The following is a 23,824-nucleotide window of genomic DNA, read 5'->3' as shown; positions in this document are numbered from 1 at the left end:
AAATATGCTGGGTTTTGTCTTTTGGCGGAGATGCCCCAGCCCCACCTCTCAGCTGCGCAGGTGCCTGTCCTTCGTTTGAAGGATTCCTGTGCCAACGTTCAACATTGAACCCTCAAGTAAGATCCAGAACTATTAATCTGGGCGTTTAGAGATTGGAAATGAAAGAGGGTTTGGTTCAGTGAAACCTGATCAAGTCCTTGAGGAGGAGACAGAACAAGTAGGTGATTGTTTCCAGAAGCTGTGAGACCGGGCAGGTTTATGTCACCTGCAGGAACTGCCGTGCTTTGCTTTCCTCAAAAAGCGCTCTGCAGGTTTATTTTCAGTCCTACAACTATATTTTTGACTCGGCGGCCGGGCCTGCCTCCCTGCCCCGGCCGATCGGCCTCTCGGGGCAGGGCGCGGTAAGACCCTGCGCCTCCCCAAGGCCACGGGGTGGGCGGCTGCGTGCGGTACGTGACCGGGCCTCCCGCCGCAGCCCGCCCTCGCGCGGGGGCGGGCAGGCTGCAGACGGGCAGGCGCTTCGACCAGTAGCGACGCGCGGCGGGCGGCGCGGCCCAATGGGTGTCGCGCAGGGGCGGGACGGGCGGGGTGCCGGCGGTGGCTGCGGCAGAGCGCGGTCGGCAGCGCAGCGGGTCGCATCCAGCCGTGCCGGGAGCAGCCATGTCTCTCTCTACCAAGCTCACCCTCGACAAGGTGGATGTGAAGGGCAAGCGGGTCGTCATGAGGTGAGGAGCTGACGCCCGCCGCACGCCTTCCCGCCGTGCGGCGAGGGGAAGGGCGGGCCCGGCCGCGGCGGTGCCCGGGGCTGCCGCCCCCGGTGCCCTTGTCCTGAGGGCAGCCCTCGGGCCCGGCGGGCGGGCGGCGGTGCCTCCCGGCGGTGGAGGAGCCTCCCGGGGGCGGAGGAGCGGAGGGAGCCGCCCGCGGCCTCTCGGGCCCCGGCGGCGCTGGGCTGGGCTGGCCTGCCCCCCCCGCCTCGCCCCGCCTCACCGGGCCCCGGCGGAGCTGGCCTGGCCTGGCCTGACCCCCCCCCGCCGGGCCCCGGGCGGGCGGGGGGCTCCCCGTGCAGCAGCCTCTGCCCTCGGCGGCTTCACGCTTGAGCCCGGCGAATTATTTTTTGCGCGGTTTTGGTTTCGTTCCCCCCCACCCCCCGGCTCCCCACGTCCTGCGTTACCCGTCCCAGAAATGGGTCTGTTCGTTCGCGAGGGGGGATGCGGGGGGTGAACCCGGGCACAGCTGGGGCGGGCCGTGGCCAGCGCTGCCCGAGGTGGGGGGGCACCGGCGGGCCCCCACCGCCCACCCGGGGCTGAAACCGCAGGAGCCCCGCCTTGCTAAATTCCTCTGCCTGCACGTGTGTCATCCACGGGCTGTTCGAGGGGAAAACTCGCCAATCTACAGCGTTTTCATTCGGGGAGCACTGCAGAAAAAGGTTATTCTCCAGCTCCCCCTTTTTCCTTCCTGCAAATCCGGAAAGCGTTGCAATAAAAAAAGTGAAAATATGGCTCTGGCCAACGACCCAAATAAAATTATAATTCTGCTTCTGGCAATAAGAGATGAATCACAGGTGTTCACCATGTCCTCTTGTAAAACCCTGAAGTGGGAATTCATATCTTATTTATAAAACATCAAAGCCTGCTGAAAGCCTAATGTTGGAATTGCTGCCAAATACTGGGAGATAAGGGCACCGAGGTACATCGTGATACATCCTGCTCGAAATACTCTTATTGGTGGGATTCTTTTGTCCAAGGTCACCATAGCGTGACTAGCATGTGCCTGTTGCCTTGCTTGGCGAGTCAGCAAGATATAACAAAATTATAACTTCTCTTCCTTGTAGTCTCCGTCAGGCAACTCATTCTTTTTATCTTGTCTCTCTGTCATCTTATTTTGAAGTAGTTCCCTAGAAATTTGATTACCAGAAACTGGCCCCCCTAATGAGGACTGAAGGAGCTGGCTCAGAATTTACATGCGCTCCTAAATCTGGTACAGCAAGATCTTTTTATCTCTGTAGCAACTGATTCTTTGGTTTTTTTTTTTCTATCTGACTGGTTTTTTTTCCTTTTCTGCATCGTCTTACAGCATGGCTTTGGCAGAGGATGGGTTAGCCAGCTCCTAGCCTCCGATAGTTAATGCACGTATCTGTCTTTGCAATTTTGTGGCGGGCTACTAAAACTGAGCGAAATGCCAATCTTTGTTTCCCACCTCCATCTTTTTTCTCTGAAAAGAATCACCATGTGCTCTCAGTACTACTAAAACCGATACTTCTTTTTTTCTTCTCATATCATAATTTTTGGCTTACTCATAACCAGTTTATCTTCCAGTCCTAAGGCCAAAGCTTCGAGGGAAGTTGGGAATGGGGAGGAGGAAGGGTTGAGGGGAGCTCAGATTTCAGTTGTCCTGCAGTGGGAGGAGGAAGGGTGAGCTGGGTCTTTCTTTTGTAGCTGTGATGGCTCTGTAGAGCAAACCATTCTTTTATTCTCTCTCTTTAGAATAGTAGCACGGTAATGGTGTGTCTCTTTCCCCTTTCTAGAATTAGTCTGCTGTACTGTGGGGCTGCCAGTTCAATTTGTTTCTGCTCAGCTACTCCTGGTTTGCTGGCAGCTTTTGTTGTTCTTTCCATCTTGTGCTGAGCAGGCTACAAGAGAATTAAAGCAGCTTCCTGAATTTTTTTGTTCTTTAGTATAGATACAGACGATGAAGGGTGAGCTGTAACGCTCTATTTCACTTTCTCGTTCTGAAACGCTGTTGCAGGCGGTGAGATGTTCCCTTCCCTAGCTCTGTGAGTAATTTCTGCTTTTAGCTGTTACGCCACCCGGCTTCCTGCCGCTGCTAGTCAGCACGTGGGCACAAGGTACGCTAGTGAGAAGCGGCTGATGAAACTCCTCCCTTCCATCCCTTCGTCTGGCGCGAGAAGGGAAGCTACCTCTCGATCCACATCTGGCCTTCCAGGGGGAATGTGATAAGCCGCAGCCTCAGCTGCAGAGAGTGAGAGCTGCAGAGGACAGAAATTCGAAGCTGTAGGCAATAACAGGCCAGCTTCCTTGAGCCTGCCTGCTTGCCGGAGTAGTCCAGCCACTTGTTTTAGAGACCGCACTAGAGAACGCCATGTCATTTTTCATTATTTGCTTCCTTTCCCTTGGAAGCTCCCAGCTGCTGATCTGAAAGCGTAAAAAGGTTGTGGGGAGCTCATTCAGTCTCAGTTTTATTTCCTGTTTCAGCACCATTGCTACTGCCGTCACGAGCATTAGGATATATTGGTGACATAGCTACACTAAGTCATTTTACCAGATGTTTGTTTTCCGTTTGTGCTCTGTTATTGCAAGCAGAAATGGCTAATAACACACTGATTCAAAATGGAACTTGTGTACAAGGCAAAGCTAAAAATCTTACTCAAATTGTAATGTTGTGTTTCTTGCCAGTGCCTTTACTGGCAGGTTCCCTTGCTTTTTGTAAAAGAAATTTATTGAGTATTTAATTATCTTTCTGGTTTTCTTTAGGGTTGACTTTAATGTTCCAATGAAGGATCACAAAATAACCAACAATCAAAGGTGAGCCGTAATTTCTGTCGCAGATGGAAGCCCCAAAGTCTGTTTCTCTCTGATTTTAGCCCAGTTCTGTTAGCTCGTACCAGAATGTTAAAGGTGTCTCAGAGAAGGTCCAACAATTGTTAATTAAAACCCCTGCAACTCTTAGCAGACTACACTAACTACAAGGCGGCTTCTCACCGTAGCTGCTGTGGAAGGCACATAGAGAAAGTCTTTTAATTGTACAGATCCTAAACTCCATTCTTCAAATGTGGTTGAAGGGTTATAACCATTTCACAACCACATCCCTTTGGGTGCATGTGAAAATTTGCTGTATTTGTTGGTAGTATCCAGAAGACTTTCTGCCTCCTGGTTACCCTGCAGTTGCGTTAACTTGTTGGCTTAGGTTAGAACAATTGTTCTAGCGCAGCATGCAAAGACACGGGGTTTAGAAACAGTGATATCAAATGTCTTGTCTTGCTTGTCTGTCGCATGCAGGGAGATGCCAGTTTTGTTCATAATAAGTTCGGTGCTCAACATTCACATAGTTTCTTTAGCGGGTCAGGATCACGGGCTAAACCAGGAAGCCCGGTAAATGTTGAAGTGTGTCCTGGCATTTCTTAGCTATGAGCTGTGACAGAATTGAGATTACAGAATGTATTTTATTATCATATCCTACATCACATGGAAGATAACAGTGGAAACAAATGCAAACATACCGGGATTGAGAATTTAGATGGTGCTTTCTTGACTGTGCTTCAGGATTGTCACAGTTCCTAGGAGAGAAGGGTGGGCTGGGTTAGCTCCACAGGGAAAGCTGTGCTCTGCAGGGTGTGGTTTGTCTCCTAGACATTTGGTCTAGCCAGAATAGGTTGCTGAGAAGCCCAGTGTCCCTTTTGGAGATTTACTAGTGGTGATGCCCTGCTGTGCTTTGAGGGGTTGGCTGAACCATGCGAGCACCAGAGGTAGGATGGAATTCTTCAGTATTTTTGAGGGACAACTCCCAAAGCTCTTGTGTAAATGGTCACTAAGGCTGCTTGCCTGGTAAAAACTACTTGAATCCTTTCTCATTTGATCTTCTCTGCTATTACAGAATCAAGGCAGCTGTTCCTACCATCAAGCACTGCTTGGATCATGGAGCCAAGTCGGTGGTTTTGATGAGTCATCTGGGGCGCCCGGATGGCGTTCCCATGCCGGAAAAGTTCTCCTTGGCCCCAGTAGCTGTGGAGCTTAAGGCGCTGCTGGGCAGGTGAAGTAGAAGAGCAGTCCAGTGTGCATCAGGCCCTCTCTGTCAGCGGACCTGGATGCTTTCCTACCTGAAAGGAAGAGTCACTGGTGGAGTGACAGTGTCTATCTTCTGTTTGCAGGGAGGTCTTATTCCTGAAGGATTGTGTTGGTCCTGAGGTGGAGAAAGCCTGTGCTAATCCTGCAGCTGGCTCTGTCATCCTGCTAGAGAACCTCCGATTCCATGTAGAAGAAGAAGGAAAAGGGAAGGATGCTTCTGGGAACAAGGTGAAACTTCAAGTCTAGCTTTTGTGCATTCCTGCTCTGGTCTTGCTACCTTCTTTGCTGCAGATTGACAAGGAGGCAGCAGCCTGTCTAAAATGCTCTTTCTGAATTTGCTCTTACAAGGATGTCAGAGATCTTTAGTTCAGCGTGTCCCATCACTTGTACTGTGCTGTGCAAAAGTTTGAGTCAAAGGCATTGAAATTCCAAGGTGAAACAGCTCAAGTGAAAGGCTATAGGTGATGTAGTCCGTAAGAGAAGGAAGAAGGAGCGAGATGGGGCTGTTCAGGAAATTGGTTGCTGCTTATTGGATTTTATTTTGGGATGCCTAAAACAAAACAAGGTCTGTTGGAGATAGTTTGTTGCTACGGGGGTCACAAGAATGGTGCATCTTTCCTGGTTATCTGGCTAATATTTTAATATAATGTTTAAATATTCTGCAACGTAGGTATTATCAAATCCTTTTATAAGCCTGTCTGCTCTTCCGAGTAGTCACCTAGAACCAGGCTGCCCTGCACCTCTGACATTTCCTTGAAGGTCAGGAAGAATGCTTGCTCCAGGCAGCTGCTTTTCTTAGCAATGATGACCCCATTGACTTTACACAGGCCTTGGCTCCTTTCAGATTCAGTGTGTGGAGTGGAATGCTGACATCGTGTGGTGCCCTTTAGGGGCTGACACAGGACTCCCATAGCTTAGAAGGATAGCCCAGAGAATCAGTAAGCCTTTGCAGATGGCGACAAGAAACTGAGCGAGTCTGGAATTACTCACTACTAGAACTGTGTGCCACTGAAAGCCAGTATGGCGGCAGGGACAAGAGTGGGGCAAGAATTTAATTTGCTCTGGGAAATGGTTTTGTGCATTTCCGTAGTTCTCAGATTGTTTAACTGGGTGTGCAGAAACGGGAGCGTGCGCTGCAGTTGAGCAAAACAGGTGAGGTGCTGTTGACAGACCTGTTTCTTGTCCTAACAGAGGTAAAAGTCAGCACTATGGAAGCGGTGGTGTCATACAAGGCTGCAGATCACTAACCAGTGCTTGGAAACTGTGGCTTTCCAAAGCAGATCAAGTGGTAGTGGTTCCTTCATTCAAAGCCTCTTGTGTTCTGCTTACATATGTTAGGTTTTAACAGCAGCGCTTAATCTCTGTGCGCAAAGCCAGGCAATTCACCAAGTGAAGGTGCAGTTGACAGCATTGTTCCATAATCTGTGTAGTCTCTTTGGCTTGTCTTCTGCTCAGGCTGTGTGATTAAAAGGTCACCCAAAGCCATACTGAACCCATCTGCCATGTATTAGTGTACCTTCCTGCCATCGTCCCCATGGTGTGACATCTGGGTGCTTGCAGAAGCCTCCCTTGGGATGGTGAGCTGATAAAGCAGCAAGGCACTTGGAGAGGTGATGGCTTGACTGCCAGTCTGGGCAGTTCTTTAAGAGCAAGTGGCTGTAAACGAGGTCCAAGCAGTCACTTACTGTCAAAGTGAGCTCTGCTGTGTTTTCATGGTGGGAAAGAAAACTCAACTACATGAGCGATCCCGTGAGGCTTTGGTAGGATGCTTGGAGGATGGAGAAAAGGTCTTTTAACAGAAATACATCTGCTCTTACCGCTATACGCTAAGCTGATCTCCAGCTCTCTTATGTTGGCTGCTTTCGCTGTGGCCTGTTGGAGTGTGCAGGCTATTTATAAGTTAATCCTCAATGCAGTCGCTAAATCAATCCTTCAGGAGCTCATCCTTTTACCTGTAGCACTTGGAGACCGCACTTTCTTTGTTCAGTAAGCAAGCACAAGTTTATTTAGTCTTATCTCAGCATTACCTTGTCTCTGTGCACTCTTTCTGTGTTAACTATGATTGCTGCACACAACTGGAAATCTGTTGGAGAGAGACTGAAAGGTTGGTAGGATGGCAGTCCATTCCTGCTCTGCTGATGGACCAGAAACTTGAAGTGGGAAGAGTCCTCAGGCCTGTAACAGCAGTCTTGGGGAGTATGACGTGGAGTTTGAACCTTTCTGTTGCTCCTACTGGACTGGGAAAGAGCATATGAAATACAGTGATCCATAGGAGGAGCTGAGGTGTTTCCCCAGCTGACCTTTCTTTGCTTTGGGTTTACAAGTCAAATTGCTTACTCTGACTTTAGGTTCAGAATCAATGCGTGTACCTGAATAGCATCAACTTGTCATTCTTTCTCTTTTTAGATCAAGGCTGATCCTGCAAAAGTGGAGGCTTTCAGAGCCTCTCTTTCTAAACTGGGAGATGTCTATATCAACGATGCTTTTGGAACTGCCCACCGAGCTCACAGGTATGTGTCCGTTTTCCTTCCATGGCAGAGTGACGTCTGCCATGGAAACACATACAGCTTTGCCCCTAATGAGTTTTAACTTCCTTTTGGGCTTATCCCATTATTGTTCTGCTGTGTTTGTTCCTGAGCAATGGATTTAGCGGTGGTAGTTGTCAACAGTGTATGCTCTTTCAAGTTTCCCTCTGGGACCAGGAGACAGATGAAACTCAGAAGACTTGAATTGACTTTTTAGGCTTTGAAGATATAAAAATCACTTGCTTAGTACATGTATAAATTGTCCTGCAGTTACAGAAGACCCCTTTTCAAAAAAATGAATAGGTCCAGACTGATTATTCTCATGGATCGTGTTTTGATATGTGTAATTGCAAGCTCTAGTGGTCCTCTTTTGAGCTTGATTTCATAATCCAGTGCTATTGGAGGAAGACATCCCTGCTCTTGCTATGCTTGCTTGTCCCTCAGTGTTTTGGATCCCTAGTTAACACTATAAATGGCTTGTGTATCAACGTGTCTGTGGAGAAACAGTCTCAGAAAGTAAATGCGTACAGCCATCTTATTGAATCCAGAAAACAAAACCCTTGTGTTTGTTTTCATGCAGGTAGTGGCTATTCTCATTGCTGCAGCTGACTAAAGGATTGGCTTTGTAATGCTGTGAGACACAGGGGTATTTGGACCTGCACTGATAGAAAACTTCCTTTCCTCACTCTTACCTTTATTCTGCAGCTCCATGGTAGGTGTCAGCCTGCCTCAGAAGGCTGCTGGCTTCCTGATGAAGAAAGAGCTGGATTATTTTGCTAAGGCCCTGGAGAGTCCGGAGAGACCCTTCTTAGCAATTCTTGGAGGGTAAGACTCAAGAACATATCGACTCCATATTTCTTTTTAACTGCTCTGTAAGGAATGAAAGGTTATTTTGGCTTGGTTCAAACAAGGGCTTTCCTTTTAACTGTACCTACAGTTTGGTAGATAAGTCCTGAGATCTCTATAAGACCTGGATTAGGGAGGAGCTAACTGACGGCATCTGCTCCTGTTATGATACTGTTGGGGTCTGCTCATCATATCTCCTGACCTCTTACATTCCCCACATTGAGATAGCCCGCAGCAGTTTGTTGTACAGATGAACGAGAAGAGCTGTTAGATACACTTGATGGCCCTGAAACAGTGTCAGTGACCTTTCCTCCATGGTTCAGAGTACAAGCATCCTGCAGGCTCAGCACTGTGTAAGCTGACACGATCTGCCATTATGCAATGGTGACCTGCGGTAGCTGGGTGGGCCTCCACTCTTCCACAGCACTAGTGTGCAAAGAAGCCTGGAGGTGCAAAGCCAAGTGACTGCTTTTGTGTAGAAATAACTTCCGATCACTGCCGACTTTTGTCGCGTGTGTACCCAGTTTAGCACTGTAGTTCTGTGACAGCGTATTGCCGTTCTTCAGGTGAATTAAAATACTTTGCAAGGTAACGCAAAGCTGGGACGCTGTAATATTCCCATGTTCTTGACAGAAGTACGTGGCCTGTTCTTGCTCTTTGCACCTATAAATGTGTGTTTTAAGAAGTATTCAGCTCTCACATAAAGCTTTAAACGTCCATGACCTTGGTAGTACTGAACGATGCTTTTTTTCTCTTTTTATTAGTACCCTTCCAAGGTTTACAGCTGCAGGTGACCCATCATTAAGTGCTATACACTCCTCACTGCCCTTGATGGAAGTTGCAGGTATATCACCAAGGGAAAGTGTGTTAGTTACCTTATCGGATGCTTGAGTGAGAGCGGCAGCTAGGACGGCCAAAATGTTAAAATATCAGGCCTATTAGTGAAGTGTGGAAGTGCAGTAAATCCAGTGGGAACAAAATAACCCTTTCTTTGAGAGGTGCATAACAAGGGTGACCAGCATATCCCAGTCTAGGAGCTTGATACTGAGCTCATTGTGTGGCTGAGTGATGAATGCCAACTGTACCTTAGTGAGTCATGGGAGGAGCTCTGAGAGCAGTTCAGAGCCAGAAAACCCCTTTATCTGTTTGAAAGCACCACCTTTCCACTGGTGGTGCAGCTTATTCCTAGGTGGGATGGCGGATGGAGCAACTCTTGCTCGATTGTACCAGAGAGAAGTCACTCTTGGAAGCTGCATGTAGTCCAGCTGCAGGTTTGCTACTTCTTATATATAACACAACTGGGCCTAGAAGATAAATTGAGAACAACTTTACTAACAAGTAAAGTGGAAAAGAAATGTGCTGGCAAAGAAAGACCACATGCAGGAGGTTAATTCAGTTCCAGGAGCAGGGTATGTGGAAGGGAAAGAAGCAAAAATCTAATTCACTGTCGCTCTTTTTGCCTGGAGCTGCACACAGCAAGTGGGGCCCTGCAGGGTTTGTGGCTCCGAACCATCCCAGCAACGCCTGTTTACCAGTTCAGCTCCTGCAGTGTAGCAACGTTAGCAACTTCATGGCTTAAACTGGGGCTGGTGGCTGGTTCACACCACAGCTCCCCGTGGTCGCTAAGGCTGGATTTGTAGAGGCAATACCTCTTTCTTATGATTAGGTCTGAAAGCATTTTATTAATGAAATTCATATCGTTATCCCTGTTTTAGAGATGGGGAAACTCAAGCAAGAAGAGGAAACGGTCTTGTCTAATGTCACCAAGCATGGCATGGTCAAACTAAGATTATAATGCAAGTCTCAAGAGTGTCAGCCTAGGTTTAGCTCAGGGTTGTTTCCTAAGGTCTTGCATGAAGCTTTCTTTTAGATGACGACAAAAATTCCATATGTGGCACTAAAGAGGGAAGACAGGAGACTAGTGCCTATTTACTGCTTCCTCTGCCATTCCTACATAAAGTCATTTTGGCATTGTTGTCCCATTATCATTTGTATCTTGTGCCAAAATCAGCCATCTGCTTTTGGGCAGGGCAGTTTTGTATCACGGCTTCAGACTACTGGGATGACCTGTGCTGTGGGTGTGATGGGTGTCGGACCTGCACAGGTTACAGGAGCTGGACAGTGATTGTGAAAGGCAGTGCTCTGATCTCTGCTCTGCCTTGCTGGACAGTCAGGGGAAATCGGGTGCTAAAGCGCCAAATGAGGTTTATAATTAAACAGGAAAAAAATGGAGGCCTGAATAATGCTCTGGGAAGTTGATGTTTAATGCTGGCCTGCTATGTTGCCAGATTCCCTTTCAGCCACTCCCAACAACTCCTCTGTTGGATCGTTCTCTCAGAATGGCCTTGACATGCCACAATCACAATATTGCCACTACTGAATAGCAATAGATTAATTCTGCTTTGATCCAAGAAGTCCTTGTGAGGCTTCATAGCTGAGTCTCAGCTAAAGATGACTAGGGAGTAAGTTCTGTCTGAGGAGTTCTGGATAGTGGCTACATTTTTCATTCCTTTTCCCTCTCTCTCTTGCCAGAGCCAAAGTTCAGGATAAGATCCAGCTGATCAGTAACATGTTGGATAAGGTCAACGAGATGATCATCGGTGGTGGAATGGCGTTCACCTTCCTCAAAGTGCTCAACAACATGGAGGTATGAAAAGAGCAATTCTGTGTCTGCTCCTCATAAAGAATATGGTCAGAGTGTCCCTTATATATTCTGGTATTGAGAACTGCCTATCTTGACTCTCTGTAAGAGAGCCAGTTTGCAAAAATCAGATTACTGCCTATGTCTAGCTAGGTGCTTTAAGGGAAGCAGTCTTTCCAAAATTGGTCTCTGAGCAGTTTGGCTTGACTGCTGCTGTTCTGTTCTGTAATCATTGAATCATTAAGGTTGGAAAAGACCCTTAAGATCATTGAGTCCAACCACTAACCTAACTTTTGCTAAATAATTTCTCTAGATTGGCAACTCTCTGTTTGATGAAGAGGGATCAAAAATTGTCAAGGACCTGATGGCCAAGGCAGAGAAGAACGGTGTGAAGATCACTCTGCCTGTTGACTTCGTCACTGCAGACAAATTTGATGAGCATGCGCAGACTGGGGAAGCCACTGTGGCTTCAGGCATTCCTGCTGGCTGGATGGTGGGTTTTAAGAGGCAAGGGACGAAAAGAAGTAACAGGCAGCAGTGGGGTGGGAAGGACGCCTCTTAAAGGGGTAGAATGAGTAATTGTGATCCTTTGCAAATGTTTCTGAAGGCAGTCAAGCTGTGTAGAGTGTGTTGGTTTAATGAAATTGAAGCCCTGTTGTTTGTCCTGAATCTTTAAGTCTAAAGTAGCTTTTGAGAGATTTGGATTAAAACAGCAAAATGTTTCTAAAACCTTCAGATCTCAACACAATAGAAATCCCTTTTATTTGACTGGAATTTAGGTAGAGTTGGCAAAGGTTTCTGACTAAGGCTTCAAGCATCTGACATAGATTTAAAAATTACTTAATTTGTCCTAGGAAGATAAATACCACACCAGACTCTGCCCTACCGCAGCAGCTGTTGGCAAATCTGTCTCTCAGTATTCAGTGCATGCAGAGAAGCCCTTGCTTCACATCCAGGGGTGAGGGGGAAGCTTCTGAGGATCCCAGCTAGGCATTGGAGCTTTGAGATGAGGGCTGGCAGCAGGAATACCTGTGGCTTCTTGTACTTGTCTTAGGGCTTGGACTGCGGCCCTGAAAGCGTGAAGAAGTTTGTCGAAGTTGTGGGAAGGGCCAAGCAAATTGTGTGGAATGGGCCAGTTGGTGTCTTTGAGTGGGACAAGTTTGCCAAAGGAACCAAAGCCCTGATGGACAAAGTGGTAGAAGTAACTGGAAAAGGCAGCATCACCATTATTGGTAAGTAGTTGCATTTGTTCTCACCTTTCTAAATGCAACAAGGAAGCTTCTGCTTGCCAGTACCACATTAAAAATACTTGCCAAAGTGTTTTTCTTTCAGCACCTTTTCACCTGTCCTTCAGCTTGGAGACAGGGCTTTAAAGGCTGCTCTGTGTGCCAATGCTGAGTGTCTGGGAGCAGGACCAGCCCATAGCAAAGCTACGGCCGTTAAGCCAAACAAAATCTGAACAACTTCTGTCTCATTGATTTTGTTTGTACTACAGGTGGTGGAGATACAGCGACTTGCTGTGCAAAGTGGAACACCGAGGATAAAGTTAGCCATGTCAGCACGGGAGGTGGTGCCAGCCTGGAACTGCTAGAGGGTAACTGTTCTTTTAACTCGTTCGAGCAAATCGGGTAGTTCTGGGTGCTCTGCCACGTGCTGATATTCAAGAAAGCACAACAGTAGCGTGAATGTCTTTTCTGTTCCACCACGTGGAGTTGCATGTAGCTTTTGAGCAATGAGCCCCCCCATTGCTCTTCTGTAGTCCTCCTAGAGAAAGAGAGGAAAGAAAATGGAGTATTCTTGCAAACAGCAGAGTCTGCCACTCCCAGACAGCAAAAATGCTGGCATAGAAAATGTAACGGCCTTGAGAGGGGGCTCTGTTTTGTAGATGATCCCCTGAGGCACGCTAACCAGACTGTTGAAAATGCCCAGTTTCTGTTACGGAAATCTCATCAGAATACTCTCGAACTTTTGCCAAAAGTCTCCTTTTCAGCGCATTGTTTCAAATTCCCTGGTTTTGGGGAGCCCTCTAGTGATGACTTATGAACCTGCATGAGGGTACTTGGAATTCAAAATGGTGAGAATTTACAGGATTCTTCTAATGAGTTACATTGTACTCTAAATGAGTTTTCATTTCCTCTGGTAATTAGCTGTTTCCCAATATGTGTAAATTATCTAATGCTGTCAACTTCTCTGTAGAAGAGAAACTGCAATAAACTGCATTGCAGCTGTTAGTTTCCAGCAGTTATATGCAAGACAGAGCTTTTGTTTCTGTTGCCTGGGGAGTGATGGTAAAGGGAAAGAATGCAGATGGCTGGAAGGAAACACTGTGCAACCGATTTATTCAAAAGGACAAACTTGTCTAAGTTTTGGCCCAAAATGTGGGCTTGTGTGTGTGATCTTTTAAATGTAACGGAAGTCTAGCTAATTAGAAAAGCTTCTGAAGATGAGGGGAAAAAAAGGCAACCGCCCCCCCAAAATCCCATCAAACTAGCGAGCTGTGAACGGTGTTAAAATTCAGTACTGCCACACAGCGTGAGCATTAGGAGGTAGGTTTTCTGAAAAAAAGCAAAACCAGAATGGTCTGTGTTCATAATTAAAGTAGGACAAAGAGCTAAAAATGCTTTAGAAAACATTGCACTTTAATCCTGGGCCCTCATACCCAAAGATTAGCATATTCCTTGCTTCCATCAGTTGGAATGAGGCATGTAAATATCTAGACGTGGGTGCTTTAGTCCCAGTAAAAGACATGAGGCTTGTAGGCAGCTTTGTTTCTTTTTCTTAATTCATTCTTAAAATTTCCACAACACACTCCAAAATTCTATTTACGTGCCACTAGGGATTGAAGAAAGTATGCAGCAACTCCCTAGATCCAATCAAAAATCTGTTTGCCATCAAACTTAATGGAAAAAGATCTTAGGTGTTTGGATCTGACCCTAGCAGAGACTTGGATAGAAATTTACCATTATTGTTAATTGAGAATTGATAACTGTGGTACGTTAAGAATCTGCTGACATACGAGTGCAGCTGTGCTCTGGGTACTCGCTACAGCCCCACAAAGTATTTACTGCATTGAACAGTTTAAATGCAACCCATATGCCTTAAGAGCCGCAGTCTTGAACAGGAGTGTACATAGAGCCAAGCTCTTCCATTTTTAACCTATAATTTCTGGTATATTTTTTTATATGCTTAAACATTGTAATCACAAGTGTAAAGCTTAATTGTTTGAGGGCAGAGGGTAACTTTATGGGTATTTTTTAACTGCTAACAGGTAAGGTTCTTCCTGGTGTGGATGCCTTGAGCAACGTGTAGAGAAGAGAGCATCGCCCTGCTTCCTGGTCCTGTGCACAGCCCCTGAGATTCAACACTTCAGCGCTTCTGCATTTCAACTCTGCGACAGGCAGATCACAGAATGTAAACCGAAACTGGACAGGGTTTGAGGAGAAGACAGCAGAGATATTTTACGACTGCAGTTTACGTGATGTGGATTTGTCCACTGTTACCCCACTTGAATTCATGTAGTGAGTTTAAACTGTTGTTGTGAATTTAGAGTGTATATATTTATATTTTGCCTTTTCAAAGAGATTAATCCCTGTTAGACGTGTCTGTTTCTCAGAAAGGAGTGCACTACTTAGCTTCAATGTTCTTAGCAGGCATTTTCATCACTTGACACGGTTCAGAAACAAGAGGGGACTCCAGTTTTTTGGAGGCTGATTGTCATAGCTGCTGAATAAACATATTTAAAGTGCTCCCAGTTTGTATATGGTCGTTCTTTCAGATTTTTAGAACGGGCTACATTAAAATACCTTTTCTCTAGCATCAGGAGGCAGAGATATTTTTCCTTTTTGCTTTAATTATAATACTTATAAACATCCTCTTTGTCCAGTGGATTTATAAGCACCCAGTCATCACCAAAGTGAGCTTTGTTGGTAAGGAAGTAAATTGGTACAGATGTGCTGTTATGTTAAAACTTCCATGCCATCAAGTGATACAGAAATATGACATTTTGAATGTGCAAGTCTAGTAAAAAAGTGCAAATTTAAAAGTGTTTCTCACCTAGAGAACTCGCCTTATAGTAGGGAACTAATGCATCTAATCTGAACATAGGGGAAACTTTGAAGACAGGTAGGTAAAAGCCAAGTCACAGGCAAACAGAACAGCAATGCACCTTTGCTCAAGTTTGTGGTCCTAAAAGCACTAAAACTAGCATAGTAAAACCACACGGTTGGACAAATAGGCTTGCGTGTGTGGCTTAAGCGTGTTGTAGAACTGCAACGCTTGTCAGTGGAGGACCACCAACATGCTGCAAATGTATAAAGTTGGGATTTCCATTCTGACTGTCATGCGTTGGCTCCTACACTTGCTGCAGGACCCAAATGTGAGCACAGGGGGGCTCTAAACCAAACCCAGCTCTACTCCAAACTCAGAGTGGCTTCTGAGCATCCAAAAGTGTGTTTTGGATTGTGTTAGCAGTCATGGCTCTGCTCATAAGAACTGTAGGAATATGCAGTGCTCCAGCTGAACTGCTTGTGTATCTTCCTGCTGCATCAGAGAAAAACAAGCGATGTAAAAGCAGCAATTGCCTGGTTTTATTCCTAGTGCTTTCCCAGCAGTGTTGTTAGGGTGCTTCCCAGGAGGTTTTGTGTGGCCTGAATAGTATAAAGCAGTCAGGACGAACTATGGAGAGAATCTTTGAGGTAAGCAGTAAGCCACAACACAGAGTATGCTTTTAAGTTAATTTGTATGCATGTACATAATATTACCAAAACAAAATGAAAGCATGTGTTATAAACAGACAAAGCCTATTTGCCAAATTTTACTCGGTCGCGGTGGGATGCGAATTAAAACCCAGTAACGCTGAAGTGTGTATAAAGCTGCATAGGGAATATATACTCATTACGTTTTAAAGCTAAAAGTGTCTATTGCAAAGAAAAGAAGCTAGAAATAATGTAAATAACTGAAGCGCTGTGGTTTTCTCCTCCTCCCCTCCTTTGTAAATCTCCCAAGCATTGTCTGATTACGCATGAATGATGCAGATTTTTGCTAGGATTGCTTTCTTGCTGTTACTCATGTTTTCCAGGCAGGGGTGCAGACCTCCGACAGCTGCAGTAATGAGGCAAAGAAAGGAGTGAGCTTGTCAGCCACAAAAAGATGATGGATTTTGGAAATCCAGTACTACAAAAACAAAAATTCCACCATGTTTTATAACATCATTCTTGTCTGGCTCTGGCAAACAAGGCCTCGTGACAGCATGGCCCATTTTAGCGTCATTCTCATACCTCTGTGTTGCTGGATTCCCATGGAGGAATAACGGACTTTACCCTCCGTAGCCTCTTTCTTGGTGCTTACAGTTCAAGGTCGGTGTGTGGCCGCTACCTCTGCTGGGTTTTTTCTCCACTTCATCAAAAGCAACAGAACAGTTACCTGTAATCAAATATGACAGGGAGTAGTAATGTTCCATGAACATAGATGTCTGCACTTAAAAACATTTTTCCACCTGACTTTGGATGCTTGCTACTCACATCTCTAAAACGTTCTTTTGTTTCCACATGGCTTGTTTTAACTAATGCGATGTTCAGGCCTGTGCGCTCAACATAGCAAAACTTGTACGGCAAGTCCAGAGAGACGCTCAGCTTTATGGGTTGTACAGAAAAATGGACAACATCTCAACATGAGATGGGAGGAGCTGTATGCTTGATGACCAGCAGCTGATTACTTGAGTGACAGTTTCCAGATTTTTTTTTTTAAGCTTTGCCTATTAATATTTTTTAGCACCTGGCTGTCACAGTGATAAAATATTCTTAAGGCATCTAGAGGTTCCTTCTCTCACTAAATCTTACATGCTCTGGAGTTATAGGTTATAGGTGTCTTCCTAGGTTATTTTTGCATGTGTTCTGACAACTTTTCTAGACATGAATCTTTGACAGTTCCGCTTTCACATTTTTATTGCTTTTCTTGAGGGTGTTTTTGGGGCCAGGAATGTTGCTAGTTAGAAACATTGTGGAAGACATTAGAAGACAAAGCTGTCACAGAAAGCTCATGATCTTATGAAGGTAATAGATTTAATACGTAAGTGGGCTGATAATAAGTCAGGTGAAATAAAAAGTGAAGAGCTTAAATCCTCATGGCTGTGATTATAAAAAATTTCAACATGAAATACTTTAAATTGGTCATCAACAAAATAAGCTCCTCTTAGGCTGAAACATGTGAGCTGTTATACTGGTGTCTCCCCGCATAATTTACCTTCTATCCTTAAATACAGACGGTAGAGAGAGCGTTTCTCTGTTGTAAAACGTGCAACCAACAGTGCTTGAGAACGTTGCTCAGTAGTAAAAATGGCAGTCACCCTGCAGCCCTGGTGCCTTGGCGGCTGTGGGCAGGGACATCAGCCCTCATGTGGCTGAGGGAGCATGGGACATCCTTAATATTTGCAGACCTGGCTGGCCAGGAGGCCAGCTGTGGCAAATGTACCCTTGTAACTGCCAAAACGTCAAAACTTCTTGCTACAGCTCTGCCTTCCCAAGGAACTGGGCCTCCTGTGGGCAGCGGCCATTTTGTGCGATGCCATGAGGGTGGGGACGGCATGCCCCTCCTGGGGTGAAGGATGAACACCTCTGTCCCCTCATTGTCTGTGCGTTCCCCTTGACGCCTGCCTTCTTGATGTTCCTCTCAGCACAGCCAGTGTTTCATGAAGGACCTTTGCGCCTTTAGCCCTCAGATGCCTGTTGGAGAGGAGTGGCCTCCATGGAGGACCTGCCTGGACCACCTCTCCCTCATCGGCCAAGACGTGGAAACCTACAGGACTCTGCGGAGGCAGCTCCCTTCCGAGCCAGGACTTGTGTTCCCGCCCAGCGCCCGGGAGATGAGGGCAGGCGAGGCGGGCCGGCAGCTCCCGCCGGCGGGCGGGCGGTGAGGCGGCGGCGGGGCGGGAGGACTACACTTCCCGGCCGCCTTTGCAGGCGCTGGCCCAGCGGGGGATGCCGGGTGCCGTAGTTGCAGCCGCCTGGTGAAAGTTAATAACTGAATCTGGGGTAGGCACTTCCCAGAGCTCCTCGGTGTCTCTCATTGCCATGCCGGCTTTGTCACCTCGGAGGAAAGAGGAGCAAGATGGATGAGCGGGCGGCCGCTGGGGCAGGCGCCCGCGGGGTAAGGAGCGGGGTGTGGAGCGGGGAGGCTCGGGCCGCCCTTGCGAGGCCGGCTGCGTGAGGGGGGAGCGCGGCCCCCCGCGGAGAGGAGGGAGGGGGCCGCGGCCGCCCTGCCCGGCCGAGATGCCGGGCTCGGGGGCAGGTGCAGCGGGGAGCGGCGCCGGGGTTCCCCCCCCGGAGGGGCTGCTGAGGCGGGGGCGGCTCCCGCCTAACGGCCGCGGTAGCCCTGGCCCTGCCGTCGGCGCCCCGCTCCTGCCCGCGCCTGCAGCCTGAGGTAAATGCCGACCCACCCCCGGCGCAGCCCCCTCCCCGCACCGCCCGGGACGGGGCTGAAGGGCCCCGCGGCTCCCCCGCGGCCGGGGTCATACCTCAGAGCCTGCGGAAGAGTCTCCCGGGTCTGCCCGCTGCCCTCACGGAGACCTCCTCCTTCCCGCGGCGAGCTGGGCGGGTGTGGGCCGGTTCCGTGACCACGTCCAGTGTTTGGGGGCCGCCGCAGACACCCCCGGTGGTCTCGGGGAAGTCTCGTCACGGCGGGCGGTGAGGGCGTGCAATGGGGACTGTTCGATGCGGGTGGTGGCGGGGACCGAGGAGTCAGTGCCAAGGAAAGAGCAGAGCCGTCCTATCCTGTCCCAGGTCCATTTTCAAGCGTAGGTAATGCAAGGGGATGTTTTGCTACCTGCAGTTGTGCAGAGCAGGTCCAGGGCCTTTACCCCTGCCACAGCTGCAAGAGATGGTGCCTGCTACGCCCTTCTCTTCCCTACAGAGTCCTGCTGGGCCCAGGCACCCACAGGAGCTGATCTGCCTCAGCCCAAACTCCGAATTAAGCAAAAGTGACTCCAAATCCTCCTGCTTCACTCCCTGAAGAACAAAATGCTGGTCTGTGGGTGATAATCCCCAAAGAGTTAAAAGCTTTGGGTTTGCATCCTTGCCTGGTATAGAGTGGGGTTCCATTAGCCCCTCGAGGCTCTGGGTTTAACCATCCCCGCTGCTACTTCAGGCTCTGCCCTCAGGTTGAAAGATTGTGCCTTTCATTAGCAGACTGATTCAGGTAGGCCCATAAATATTCACTGTCACTTTTACCATGTGGTTGAAGCAAAAGCACAAATCCCATCTGTCTCAATTCCAGGATACTTTTTGAGGAAAGGGAGGGTTGGAAGGCTAAATCTTTAGTGTGCAGGAGCTGTGGTGGACACAGGAACTTGGGGGACCTTAAACACCTTTTGCTTTTGCTTGGTGCTATAAATAGCCAAGAACTGACTGAATCGCCAGTGTATGGGTAGCCCAGCACTTCCACAGTGCAGGGTCCTGGCGGGCTGTTCTGACTTCTCACGGCAGTTGGGCCCAGGCTCTGGCCCTTGGCATCCTCACCTGGAATCTCCCAGTATGAGATGCATAAAGAAGATCCCCATTCAATTTTTAGGTTAAAATTTTCAGTGTGTCACCTGATGAATGATCCTAAATTCAGCCCTAACGCAGTATAAAATAGCATATTCCATTTTAGTTCACTTTTCATTTTTATTCCACTTTGTAATGATAATTTTTCATTAAGCATCTAATCCTGCCCTAGCATTTCTCATCAGTAAGGCTCAAGGTGCTTTACAAAAGAGGTAAAAACATTATTCCAATTATCCTTATTAAGCCTTAGGGTTTGGGCAGCTTCTGAGATAATATAGGTCATAAATAATTAAGAGTACAGTCTAATTAAAATAAATCCCCAGCCGTAAACCACAGTGCCACACTGAAGAAGCCAGTCTTCAAAGGCATGGCCTTGTAACCTAATCTCCCTGATCAGAACGGTATCCCATTAACCTGCAAATCTTCACTCTCCTGACCTGTCTGCCCCCACAGCAGGTACTTCCATGTGCCTGTGCAGGGCCCAAGGGAGGGAGAGGGTCAGGGAGTTTCAGTGACCAAAAGCAGTCTGGAGAGTGTTCTCCTATTAAAGGTAAGGGAATCTTGTAATTTGAATAAAGCTCTTGTGTTCGGAGGCTTACCAAAATGTACAGCCTGAGCTGAGCAAGGTCAGGTGTTGAACTGATTTAGTTTTTTAACAGAAATAGTTATTGGAAATCAGAAGTGTTCCTCAGGCTGGAGTCTGGAAGATACAAAGAAGGTTGTGGCCCGGATCCAGTTCATACATGACCTAAATAGAATTCTCACCCTGAAACTTGCTCTGAACACCTTGTCAAATTTCATCAAAGTTGAACGTGAACTTTTGTGTTTGGGAGTTTAAGCTCTAGCTTTCTAGTGCTAAACTGGGTCTATGCATCCTGACACCTGCGTGACCCTGCTGGAAGCTGACTATCTCAGGACCACTGTTTATCTATATAATTCAGCAGTAGGGCTACGTGGATGAAATCCTTGTTCTCATTCCAAATACCTGCTGTCACATATTACTTATTCTGTGGGAATGTTTTTGTTCCTATATGTGGTTATGCAGTGTTCAGTGATGACCTAATTGCAACATTCTCATTAGGCAGAGAAATTTCTGAGTTTGGCTTTATAGTTCACCACCTCAGTAAGTAAATCATTGCTCCGTAACACTGTCTACCGTCAGTATTGTCACTTTAGCCCAGTGTTTTATGAGGGATCATAAGGCTGATGAAGGCACTTTGAAGCACGTCTATCGGCAAGAGCTTCTCCCACTTCACCATTTTAACATCTAACTTAGCTCAGAGCAAGCGCAGACCATCTTGTCAACAAAAATGCCTGAATCTGATGATGTATAGGAGCTTTCTTACCACTAAAGAAACTACCCCTATGTTAGTTTGGTGTTGGGTAATTTCCTTGAAAGTTGGCGATATATGAGCAGCTACAAATAGAGCTGAAAAAGGCCAGGCTGCCTTTCTGACTGTCTTGGGATGAGGCTTCACCTTGGCCAGGGAATGTTAGTGTAATTTTCAAATGTAACTCAAAAGGATGTTGATTGCAAGTTACATTAAAAGGAGTCCCTAAGTCCCTTAGAGTCTTGGAGAGACCTATATCTTGATATATCTGTGCCATAACTTCTTAAGTTGTGTTGTGTTAAACTACTTCGGTCTCACATGCTGGAAGCTTTGACTAGTAAGGCATAGCTGGAGCTCCGAGTAATGCTGGTGGTACTGGAAGTGTACTACAAATGAGAGAAGGGAACCTACAGAAATAAGCAGGGAGTGCAGACATTTTGAGCAACAGAAAGAGGAATGGTTAGAACAGAAGAAAGGGGGGAGGGACAAAGAAAGGAAAAACAGAAAAGAAAAAGCAGCAAGAAAACTGAAACACCACCGTTCTAGGTGACGATCGGTGTGGTAAGGGTGAGGCTTTGCATTTGAACCAACATTCCCTAAGAACATTATCGTGTGCCACTTACGGGAGGGAGGAGAAGGGAAGAGGGTTCCTGGAGAAGTGCATATGCACACAATGAAGCCTTTGGTTTCTTCCCTTGCACATTTGTAGAGCGCTCACGTCTTTCCCTTACCCCAGGAGACATTCCCATTTCCTTTCATTGACCAGGGTTTGGAAGGCGGAAGGAGATGAGGCACTGTTGGGTTCCCTTATTAACTTAATCTGTGGGAAGCCCTACATAAATCATTGGATTTCCTAGTCTTGATAGAACGAGATATTTGTACAGTGAAGTCAAACAGATCGAGGTTCCTGCACAGGGAGGTTTTGACGCTGTTCCAGTCCTGTGCCTGTGACTCTTACGCGTGCATTTCTTTGAAGTCTGAAGCTTAGGAGTCTGCATTAATGATCAAGGGACAGAGCTGAATACAGAATTCATATGGTACGAAGGTAAAGGTGTGGGTATGAATGTGGGAAGAGAATATTTAAGAGCAGTCTGGCATGTGTAGTTAATAGTAAAAAAAAGAGTAATGTTAATTTCCTATTGTTACTGAAGTTCTCAAGGCTTTTAGCATCTTCTCATTCCTTGTAGATCAGTGATCTCTTGCTGGGTCCTATCATGTCCAAAATATTAACTTCCCTGGAAAATAGAAAACTTCAGGTTTGAAATCTTTTGTCCTTTTCTACAATGGGAAACTTGCTCCAATTCCTTAGGCAGGAATTTCTGTTCCTCATGCAGTGTTTTAGAGTGCTGTGCTTGGCATTTGGCTGTCACTCTGTCCCACTCAGCCAAGTGTCGGTGATCCCTGAGTGCTTAAAAAGTTCCTTGGGACACTCTGCAGATGTGAAACTCTTCTGAAGTTGAGATTTGTCAGGAGCAGAATGCATTAGAACAATTATTTCTGATTTTGACTTACGACTATGTTAAAACTCACTTATTTTTACCACTGTGTTTGTTCCTTTTAGGGCTTTAGCTGTTTCTCTAATTCGGGAGCTGTTCTTCCCGTTTTTTACTTCATAAAGTGAAGTAGTCAAAGTAAAAAGGTGTGTATCTTGCTACGCTTCTACATATAGTTATCTTCTGACTGAAACAGTGAAATAGACCCTGTGTTTCAATTTCTGACCTGTTATTTCAACTGCTTTTTCCAGAACTCCACTCCAATTGCTGCTTTTTCTTGACTGAGCAGCAAATCAGTTCCCCCCTAAGCCCCAGAATTACCAAATTCAGATTTTTCTGAAGCAGTGAAGGTCAAATTTTCAAGGCTCGTCTTATGCAGGTCCTAAGGTAGTTAGTATTTGTGTCCTACCAGACATGGAGCTGCTTTCAAAATACTGGCCCTAGGCACCAGGGGACTTGCAGTCTTGCTCTGGATGTCCCCCAGGTGCTGAAGGGGTATAGACCTACCACAGGGCTTTGGGGGCACTGGGACCCCACTGGTATCGCCCACGCTGCTACATTGCTTAATTGAGCCGCATTCCACCTGATATGAGGGTTGACTGTACCCCTCAGGTGGAAAAACTGGAGACCACAGGCCTCTCAGCATGAATGACTGGGACCCCTTTCTCCACCCTAACGCTGCTGCTGTGAACTGAATCTCTTCAGCATCCCAAATGCTTTGAAGCCATCCTCATTAACAAGTTCCTGAGTGCCTTGCAGGCATTGAAGGGGAGGGATGGCAGGTCCAGCCCCAGAGATGTGGAGCTGAGCTGGGGCAGCGGCTCAGAGCTTGGCGGCTGTTCTCCAGTAATGGCTTTACTCTGACTCAAATGGATAGGGCTACATTATGAAGTCTCATGTTTGTTTTTTTTTTAACATTGGATTTCTTTATGTATTTAATAACATATAACATAGCATAAATTAATATTTATGAAGGTGTCTGAGGTCTTTGGATCAAGTATGTCGTATAAAGCTCTGATCCAAAGCCCACTGTAGCCCAGCAGAAAAAGCCCATCTCTGACATTGTTCTCCCTTTTGCCCCCAGGGAATTAAAAAGACAAATTATTTTAAGCAGTTCAACATGTACTGAGCTTTAGTTTGTTAGCTAAGAAAGAGTATAATGTCTTTCCAAGACTATGTTCAAAACTAAAGAACAAAAAGCTACCTTGAAAAATGGCCATTGGGAAGCAGACCAAGCAAAAGCCAAGAAACTTGAGCCCTTTGCTAATGAATGCTCTGTCCTTAACTCACATTGTCTCTTTTGTTTCCCACACTTTCATGAGCTGCACATGGATTCAATTTGCCAGTCTTTAACCCTTCTTGCTGATGCTTGATCTGTGCATAGTTTGGAAACTGGGACAGCTGTCACTTAGGTACTTGGCTTTGTTTTTATTTTTTTTTTTTTTGCTCCTGATCTGTTTGTCCCCGTGCAGTCTCTGGCTCAGATGCGGTAAAGTAATCCACCGCGGGTGTGGACAAGGCTTGGGTGCATGCTGGGGAGAGGGAGTCAAAGCTTTTCCAGCTTCCTGGCAAAGGGTGTAACAGAGACAGGGCTGGGAGCAGGTTTGCTTTGATTAAAACTCAGTAGCATTTCCAATGTGGCTACCTCA

At 46.7% G+C, this 23,824-nt stretch overlaps 2 protein-coding genes and 1 long non-coding RNA gene across 3 annotated transcripts in view; 2 read left to right on the top strand and 1 right to left on the bottom strand.

Annotated features, from left to right (window-relative positions):
• The first annotated feature begins 540 nt into the window (after positions 1-540).
• On the top strand, positions 541-14,560 carry PGK1 (phosphoglycerate kinase 1). The gene is made up of 11 exons (XM_075106237.1): positions 541-725; positions 3,492-3,542; positions 4,612-4,767; positions 4,886-5,030; positions 7,209-7,312; positions 8,033-8,152; positions 10,706-10,820; positions 11,128-11,307; positions 11,869-12,046; positions 12,310-12,408; positions 14,083-14,560. Exons 1-11 carry the CDS (start codon positions 661-663, stop codon positions 14,121-14,123), a joined length of 1,254 nt encoding a protein of 417 aa, XP_074962338.1. The 5' UTR covers positions 541-660; the 3' UTR covers positions 14,124-14,560.
• On the bottom strand, positions 12,309-18,725 carry LOC142062987 (uncharacterized). The gene is made up of 3 exons (XR_012662602.1): positions 18,325-18,725; positions 16,091-16,235; positions 12,309-12,578 (listed from the first exon to the last, which is right to left on the bottom strand). It is a non-coding gene; the product is annotated as an uncharacterized LOC142062987 (long non-coding RNA).
• AMOT (angiomotin) overlaps positions 17,761-23,824 on the top strand; it is a 63,772-nt gene continuing 57,708 nt past the window's right edge. The window contains exon 1 of the mRNA XM_075106234.1: positions 17,761-17,957. The gene's annotated coding sequence lies outside the window, so the exon portion shown is untranslated. The remainder of the gene's footprint in view (positions 17,958-23,824) is intronic.

The sequence above is a fragment of the Phalacrocorax aristotelis genome, chromosome 11, assembly GCF_949628215.1.
Source record: "Phalacrocorax aristotelis chromosome 11, bGulAri2.1, whole genome shotgun sequence".
In the NCBI taxonomy this organism is placed as follows: domain Eukaryota; kingdom Metazoa; phylum Chordata; class Aves; order Suliformes; family Phalacrocoracidae; genus Phalacrocorax; species Phalacrocorax aristotelis.
Note: the sequence above shows the minus strand (reverse complement) of the source record. Positions and strands in the feature narration are given on the sequence as shown.